The sequence below is a fragment of the Crinia signifera genome, chromosome 19, assembly GCF_055691185.1.
Source record: "Crinia signifera chromosome 19, ASM5569118v1, whole genome shotgun sequence".
In the NCBI taxonomy this organism is placed as follows: domain Eukaryota; kingdom Metazoa; phylum Chordata; class Amphibia; order Anura; family Myobatrachidae; genus Crinia; species Crinia signifera.
In genome coordinates, this window is record NC_139226.1 from 48,919,248 (window position 1) to 48,928,484 (window position 9,237).

General features: G+C 44.7%; 1 protein-coding gene across 3 annotated transcripts; it reads left to right on the top strand.

Annotated features, from left to right (window-relative positions):
* The first annotated feature begins 928 nt into the window (after positions 1 to 928).
* Positions 929 to 5,482, top strand: LOC146041834 (urotensin-2 receptor-like). Of its 3 annotated transcripts, none has more exons than XM_083161718.1 (2): positions 929 to 2,186; positions 5,051 to 5,482. In XM_083161718.1, the coding sequence occupies exon 1, from the start codon at positions 1,049 to 1,051 to the stop codon at positions 2,177 to 2,179; it is 1,131 nt and encodes a 376-aa protein (XP_083017844.1). In that variant the 5' UTR covers positions 929 to 1,048; the 3' UTR covers positions 2,180 to 2,186; positions 5,051 to 5,482. The 3 variants fall into 3 exon arrangements, 1 of the variants encoding a protein (XP_083017844.1); XR_014463615.1 differs by lacking the exon at positions 929 to 2,186 and adding an exon at positions 2,579 to 2,690; XR_014463614.1 differs by lacking the exon at positions 929 to 2,186 and adding an exon at positions 2,590 to 2,723.
* Positions 5,483 to 9,237: the final 3,755 nt, after the last annotated feature.

Below are 9,237 nucleotides of genomic sequence, written 5' to 3' on the forward strand. Positions count from 1 at the left end.
TCCGTTTCACATTATGCCCAAAGTAGTAGTGCTCATTACACATTATGCCCACAGAAGTAGTGCCCTTTATGCATTATTCCCACAGTAGTAGTGACCCTTACGCATTATGGCCAATGTAGTAGTGCCCTTTATGCATTATGCTCACACAGTATTAGTGTGCCTTACACATTATGGCCAAAGTAGTAGTGCCCCTTACACATTTTACCCACACAGTTATAGTGCCATTTACACATTATGCCCAAACAGTAATCCTTAAAACACCCAAGTTTACTTGAGTGGAGACATCAGAGGGCCTGATCTAGCTGAGAAGGGACCCTGTCCAGTGGTACCACCCATGGCAGAGGATATAATCAAAAAATAGTGGCAGTACCTGGTGTAACAATACTCACACAGCAGGGGTGTATCTATACCTTGGCCAGAATAACCCACACAGAAGACAGAAGCAAATGTTACTGGTGTCTGGCACCACATTGCACTACAGGGATTCATCTCAAAATAAATGATAGATCCCAACAGCCCTTACTATTGGGATCTACTGGCATAAAGGGCTGCTGAGATCTATAGTTTATTCAGAGTTTCTTCACTGTAGTGCAGTGCCGAACACCAATGCCTGTAACAGTAGCTCCTGGCTACTGTGTGAGTATTATCCTGGCCAAGGGTAGCTACACCCCTGCTGTGCGAGTTCCATCCTGGCCAAGGGATATAAATGGTTCTTAGAAGTAAGCTCAGTACCAATAGAACTATATATTTTGACTTTTGCTATTTATTATGTGTTTGTTTTACTTGGTCAATTAACTTACATGTCTTTCAAGGTCACTATAAGGAAAAGAAGAATATGCATTCGAACATTGATTCAATTTGAGAAAACCACTCCATTGGACTTTACTTTAAGACCATTCTTTTCATTACTGGAGACGACATTGGAAGGATTCATCTACATCAACATTATATTACTATTTATATCAACTTTTATATCATAATTTCACCTTCTTTAGTCCAACTTTTCCATTACCATTTGGACTGCATTATCTTTGAATAACACTATAAGATGGAGCTGTTTGATCACAGTAACGGGGCTTATCAGTTGAAAAACATTTCGAGCAATAACACAAACCACGAAACCCTCCTCCACAACTCTATGGATGACCTTATTGGCACATCTGTCATTGGCATCCTACTCTCTTTAATGTGCGTTGCCGGAGTCGTTGGAAACTTTTATACCCTAGTGGTGATGTGCATCTCTATGACGACGTTCACCTCAATGTACATCCATATCGTTAATTTAGCACTGGCCGATCTTCTGTATCTTTCTACTATCCCATTTATTGTACACAATAGCTTTGTAAAGGACTGGTACTTTGGAGAAGTTGGCTGCCGGGTTCTGCTGAGTCTGGACCTTCTGACAATGCATGCCAGCATCTTCATCCTGACCATAATGAGCACGGAGCGGTATATTGCTGTGACCAAGCCTTTTGATACTGTGAGAAGGTCAAGGAGCTATCGCAAAAGCCTGGCATGTGGAGTATGGTTTTTCTCCTTCCTTCTGACACTACCCATGATGCTGATGATCCATCAGGAAGAAAGGACATTGGACAATGGGAGCATAAGGAAATTATGTACTCCCATATGGAGTGACGAGCAATATAAGGTCTATCTTACAGTACTGTTCACTACCAGCATCCTGGCTCCAGGTATTATTATTGGCTATTTGTACTCCAGACTGGCTAGAGCTTACTGGATCTCACAAACTAAGAGCCTACTGAACAAAGAACTGCAAAGATCTCCCAAACACAAAGTCATACTGATGATCTTCATTATTGTGCTTGCGTTTTGGGCCTGTTTCCTCCCGTTCTGGCTCTGGCAACTGGCCCCCCTCTATAGCCAAGACGAGCTGAGAGTATCTGTCCGGACTGAGATTTATGTCAATAACCTGGTGACATGTCTGACCTATGGAAATAGCTGCATCAATCCCTTCCTGTACACTTTACTCACACGCAACTACAAGGAGTATCTCCGCAACAGACATAGGGGTGGTCTTGGATCTCTAAGCATCAAAAGCGGAGCCGGATGTCAAGAGAATCCTACAAAAAGGTCACTGCTGGTCCGGAGCCAGCAGTGCACAGAGACTATTACAGTAAGCAATGCCAAGGTAGCAATGATGGCACCAAGCCCAGTGTAAATATAAGGTAGGTTTTCATAATGATTTCATAATAATAATATTTTTTTTCTAGTGTCATTATTAGTAATCAGCAACAGCTCCTTACCTGTTTGGCCTCAATCAGACTCTCCTTGCTGCCTTCCCAGTTATGACTGATGTCACCAGTAGGCTTCATGACAAAGCCTAAATATGAGTGCGTTGCAAGTTTGACAAAAAACTGCAGACTGGCTTCTAGGGACTGCATCAGCTGCATACCCCTAGAAGTAAGATAGGGCTGCTGTAATAGCAGAAAAGTAGCTTCCCATGACAACCACTCTCTCTGCTATAGCAGTTCAGACTTGCAGTCCCAGGGTGCAGGTGTTCGCTGTGGGCCGTGGCAGTACCGGCTGCCCCTTATAAAATTGTCCGTTGGTCGTTGGGGAGGGCTGCTGCACATGCCTTTGCGGAGTCAGTCTGACTTCAGGCATTGAGTGGCAGCCACCGCCCTCCTACCCCCAGGCCCCACAGCAGAACAACAAAAGTCCAAGCCCAGGTCTCAGAGCTAGAGGAACTTCTAAAAAATGAGGTACTTGTGTATTATCATGGCGCCCATCGCATCGCATCGCATACCACTAATTAAGGTATGCGATGGGACCCGATTTGAGCCTTTCCCCGGGCTGAGTATACAATTTTTATATCGCGTCGCATCGCATGCCATTATAATGGCGCGATCATGCCCGATTTGTGCTTATTCCCATGTTAAATGCCCCCCCAGACCCGATTTTTAATTGTATACCCACCCTGATGGGTAATGAGTATGTTAAATGCCCCCCCCCCATTGTTAACGCCACCACACTATTAACACCAACCCGAAGCATGGCGAGTACGCGTCCTCCGACCTTTTCATACCCCCACTATCCATGTCGGCGTGGAGGTGACTTTATATAGTGTGGCAAGCGCAGAGAACCACCGAGCCCGAAGCGTGGAGAGGGGACACGGAATATATGCGAAGTAATCCGCGTCCCCTCGCGGGGCTTGCTGCGTTCGCCACGCTTCGGGCTCGGTGGCTCACTGCGCTCGCCACACTATATAAGATCAGCTCCACGCCGATGTGGATAGTGGGGGTATGAAAAGGTCGGAGGATGCGGTGGCGTTAACAATGGGGGGGGGGGGGCATTTAACATAGTCATTACCTATCAGGGTGGGTGTACAATGAAAAATCAGGTCTGGGGGGCATTTAACATAGGAATCAGGCATCTGGGTGTACAATAAAAAATCGGGTCCAATCGCGTTGCATCGCATCGCATGCGATGCAACCGATTTTTGGTTGTACAATGCCCTACGATGGAAATTGTGGGTGCCATGATAATACAGAATGGACAAAAATGAACATGGCAAAGGCACCATATTCCCAGATACCTGCACATGACAGTCTACTGCTCTGCCAGAGAGGAGGAGGCCTGCACAGAGATTGCATATGTGACCCTTGCAGGTTTCAGTTTCAGCCTGTTTTCATGTACTGTAATAATATTTTACTGCATAACATGGTCACAGAATCATGACCAATGGTTGTACATCCTGCCAAGTATAGCATTCATTCTTATCGCATATGTATGTACGTAAGGTGCCCATACACGTTACAATTATTGTATACAATATTGCATCTCATCGCATTGCATAGGTTTTGCTGCACATACTTTTTTGTACTAGATCTCATCTCATTGCATTGCAAAACCTATGCAATGTGATGAGATGTGATATTGTATATAATATTGTATACAATAATTGTAATGTGTATGGGCACCTTAAGTTCTGATAAGAGCTACTCTTTGCAATCAGCATCAGTCACGCCACTTCCTGGAGTCGGCCACGGGAGTTCCTGTAAGCATACTCAGAGCGGCAGCTGTTGGTGGTGCACAATACGGAAAGAGTCCCATAAACTTCTATAGGGCATAGGTGCCGATTCTGTGGGTGCTCAAGGGCCCGAGCACCCACGGAAATTGATGAGCACCCACGGGCCTGAGTCCCGCTGCTGGGCCGCCATATTAACTTGCTAATTTGCGGCTGCAGCACCCACATCACCGGACCCGCCACCTGGGAAACAGTATGCCGGGAAGAGTGTATTCTGTCCACGGAGTACTTGCACTGTGGGGGCATTTATGTATGTGGAACTCTGTTGCCGTAATTTGAATATTGGAGAAAACTGTGCTCCGTAATATAAATTGGTATTATTTTGTGGCCACACCCCTTCCCCATGAAGCCACTCCTCTATATTTTTGGCTTGAGCACCCACCAGCAAAAACATAAATTGGCACCTATGCTATGGGGTAACTCCAGCATTCTCTATTTTATACAATTGGGCATGACGTCTATTTCTACCACTGATATAGAACTACTTTGGTTTTGTAGGTGGATATATCTGGAAATATACATGCTACTCATTGTGTATATAAAAACCAGGGGCGCTTCCTACCTAAATGACACCCGTATGGGTCTTCAGAGTCCATGAGCTTGCCTTCGGTGCATGTTGTAAAAAGTGGGTGTGGTTTTATGGAAGGGGCGTGGCTTTGCATCCTGACCCTCGTATTTGTCACTCCGGGGGTCCAGCAGATGCTAGCTGTAACGCAATCATATACTGCAGCAACTGGCTCCTATCACTGAGCAGGAGCTGGCATTTTAGTTTCACCCCTTGGCAGGTGACACCCGGTTTCAGCCAGCAACCCCCAGCGTTTAGACACAAGGCATAGAACAACCACAGCTTCTGTCAGAATATGGAGTTACTATCTGTGTACAACATAGCGCCTGTCTATTCAAAAAGAACATGTTTTTTAATAAGTGCATAATGTAATTATTGCTCACTATTGCGCTACTTTCCTGCGTTGCCCGCTAATGATTACTTTCTCCTCCTCTTAGGTCCAGCATGCCCGTAAACAATTCAACCTCTGGAATTTTTATCGGGAATTGGCTCTTTCACTTCAGGGAGTCCGATGATGTTTTCCTAACCTACCAGCAGGGACAAAGAACACTTTACTCATTTAACGACGCTTCAGAAAACTGGGATTTACAGAGGAAGAAATAAAAATAAGAATTTGTGTGTTCCGAGGACATCAATCTCTGATCAGATTGAGACTAGTTGGCATGTCTGGTTGCTCTGCTCCTGGCTTATGTAAAACAGTCTGGCATGTATTTATGTAATGTACAGGGTAATCATAATGTCTATTTATATACTGTGGCGGTAGAATTGGGGCGGCTATGGATCCCATTCAGGGTCATGGTGTGAATCCGCTTGTTGTTGGAGTATCAAGGTTAAAGAATATATACATAAAAATGCAGACTCTTATTACAGATTTATAGCACTTTAATTTCATAATTAATTGATGGAGCATCTGCATTAAGCATTCAGTTTGGTGTATTATCAGATGAAGAGGCAGCAAACCATAATTCATTTGTGATGTGTTTTCTTTTTGTACTGTCCTCCTTACCCAAGCAGTCTGAATTCCTATTGTCCAAGTTGTACACAAATAATTATTCAAATATTTGCAGTATTACAGTATTACAGTATACTGATCTTCATTTTGAAGCTTAGGCAAAGAAAGAAGGAGCAAATCCGCAGGGTAGTGTCTAGATCCCATGCAGTTTTGGTAATTTTCCCATCATGCCCTGGGTCCACGTATACCTGGAGGGGGAATATAAATCTGTGGTGAGCGAAGCGAGCCACCGTGCCCGAAGCGTGCGAGCGTAGCGAGCCCGCGAGGGTACAATGGTGCAAAAATAAAACAAAATAACCGACACCTACATGAATTACACATAAATTAAAAAACGTTGTGAGGGCATCTAACAACTTCCGCCCTCACTGAACGTCACATCCTGTAACCTATACTGCATGGGATCTAGTCTCTACCAAATCCGCAGCTCTGTGCAGCGTGACCTGGTCAGAGGTCACGCTGTGCAGGCCACACCCCCGCACGCACCCGTTCACTCTGCTGACGCTTGCCTGCTTGCTCCAGAGGGCACCCCTGCCATCTGCTCCACTCCAATGGTCAGTGTGAAGGGGCAGAGGTGTATAGGTTTATATTAAGGAGGCCTGGGAATTTTAGGATTGAGCATTTCTCCATCTCAAATCCTGGGAATGGCATCGCTAGTCAGCAGGCTGTCAATAAAGGACATTCTGCAACCAATGTGCATGTTGTGTCACAGGCCCGTACTGCACATGTGCACTACATGGCTGGTGCACGTGCAAAGTACTGAAACTCGGTACTATGTGGAATGCGGCACAATTGCAACAGGAGCTGAATCAGGCCCTTGGCAAAACCAGGTAGCAATGCAGACATGACAGGTATAAAATGTGCAGGCAAGGGAGATTTATAGCAGCCCTGATATTCCCTGTAAGCAACATGGTTGGTTCCGGGCATGGATCATTGGTTCGATGGTGTCTAGGTTGACAGTAAATAGGTCAAAGGTCAACAGATACGAGGTTGCCACAAACAAAAGGTCAGAATCAGTTTTCATATTCTTTTGGGTGTCAATGTCGACAACTGAGCATATGGAGCCCAGGCATGTCCAAACTATGGTCCTCCAGCTTTTGTGAAACTACAAGTCCCATCATGCCTTGCCACAGTTTGCTATTAGGAATGCTAAAACTATGGCAAGGCATGCTGGGATGTGTAGTTTGACAACAGCTGGACATGCCTGGTGTATAAGGTTCCCTTTGATGATTTGCTTAGCTCAGCATGCTCCGGACCAAGTGCCACCATCAGCTACCGCTGTGTTCGGCACAATTTACCATTCCCAATTGTAGTACACGTGGATGGTAAATGACAAAAACGTTGAAAATGTAATAGAATCATGAAAATTCATGTTGACCTTTTCATACTGACCACACGGTGTTGACCTCTAATCGAAATCCCGTTGGTCCCAGGGGCTAATTGCTCCAAATTTAGCATTTGCTCCTTTATGTGCAAATAATGTAACACCCCATATTCTGTGTAACATTCAGTGCAATGAGAAAGTCAATCTGTTATGTTACATAATATGTGGTTTATATAATACAGGTTGAGTATCCCATACTTACCTGCCCCTGGTGGGTCCCCGATGGTCCCTCGGCGTCCATGGAGTCCTCCGGCGTCCACGGCAGGCCACCAGCACTGTCTCCGGCGCAAGTTCCCAGGCGCGCCGGTGAAGTCACCGGCGCGCGCAAAGCACTCCTGGGACCGCTGGAGACGCCGGAGAGGATGCTGAAGGCCTGCCGTGGACGCCGGAGGACTTGGTAAGTATTAAAAGAGGGTTGGGGGGGGGGGGGGGGGAATACAATTTTTAATTATTCCAAAAAAAACACGGTTTTTGGAATAATTCGGATACGGGATGCCCGGATACTTATAAGATGTAGTAGTCAAGACAAAACATATTGAAAGAGCGTTTCAGTGTAAAACACAAATTCAGAAAAACCTTCAGAAAGAAATGTTATGATATTTGTATCTAAATGTTTATTCTCCCATCACATTAAAACTAAGCTCTTAAATATTGAAATTGATCCACCGATGGTTCAATTAATCGGAGTCCAGAAACAAACAACTGGAAGGACCAGATGGTGGCATGAATGGCAGCCAAAGTAGGGTGATCGTACTGTTATTTTACTATTAAATCTATTATATGTATTTCAGTATGATTTTTCCTTCACAATGACAAATACTGGACCTGATTTGGACCCAGTTATAGTTTGGCGAGGATTCGGTGAACTACAACTGCCGGCGCTAAGCTGCAGGTGGACCGCCCAGCACAGGGCAAATTTTGCGGGCACATCGATAAAGTCCAAGCATCAAAATGCTCATGTTTCACTGGCTGTACAGCCAACGTGCAACGCCAGACATGGACCGGCCATGTTTGAGGTCACAGTGGTTGCCAGTGATATCTTTGTTAAAATTTTACTCAAACGTGATCAATGTTCCGCAATGTCTCCCTTATGGTTATGTTAGTAAGAATATCCCCATTGTTGCTTATCAAGAGATCCAGGATATTATTATTTCTGGTCGGATATTCAATAAATTGATACAAATAGTGGTCATTTAGGACTTCCAATAACACATTTCCCTTAGTGGTACTACCTGACCTACCTTTCCAATTTATTTCTGGGTAGTTAAAGTCACCCATAAAAATAATGTCCCGTAGGCTGGACGATTTTCTCACCTGTAGCAAGAGGTCTTTTTCCTCCTCGTATTTATGTTGGGTTGTTTATAACGTGTTCCTACTATAAGTTTTTTTAGCCCCTATAATCTTTTTTTTTTTTTTTTTTAAACAGACCCACCAAGTTTTGCATTCAGATAAAAGCATTTCAGACCACGTTTTTCCTTTGCCCTTGTCATGTTACCGGTTACAATTGCAGAAGGTTCCTGAAACGGTACATCAGCATCATTGAGAGGAGTATGATAGGCACACAACCAAACACAAGTACTGTCATATTCCTAGTTCCCCTCTTCCTCCCTTCCCTTTCTCCACTATGTAGCTGTCTTTGCCCTTTATACTACACTCACATACTTTATTAGTCTACGGTTTCTAACTATTCCCTCCCCCCAACCACCTTCTTCTCCAGCCTTCCCACCATTCTACCCCTGAGCACCCCTGCCCACTCCTCGTTCAGGTGCAATCCATCACGGCAAAAGAGATGGCGCTTGACCGAGAAGTCCACCCAGTTTTCTAGGTACTAGGGAGGCTCCTGCACCAGTCTTTGATTCACACATTACCTCCCTAATCTCCCTCTGTCTTCCTGGGCTAGCTTGTGGCACTGGCAATATATCTGAGATTACTACCTTAGATGTCCTTACCCTGAGTTTATTGCCTAGATCCCTAAAGTCTTTTTCAGGACATCCCATCTACCACTGACTTTGTCGTTGCACTTGTTGAACTTAATGCAAATGGCAGGAGCTGAACTAAGACGTCACCTACACACTTTCACCTGAGGTTCTGCAAAGCGGGGATACAACTTTCACATATAATGAATTTGTGGCAAGGATTTGTGGCCTATTATGAAGTGGGGGCAGTGTTAGGAGGTACATTAGGATGTTGGGGACGCTGGTGAATGGCATATTATACATTGTAAGAAGCAG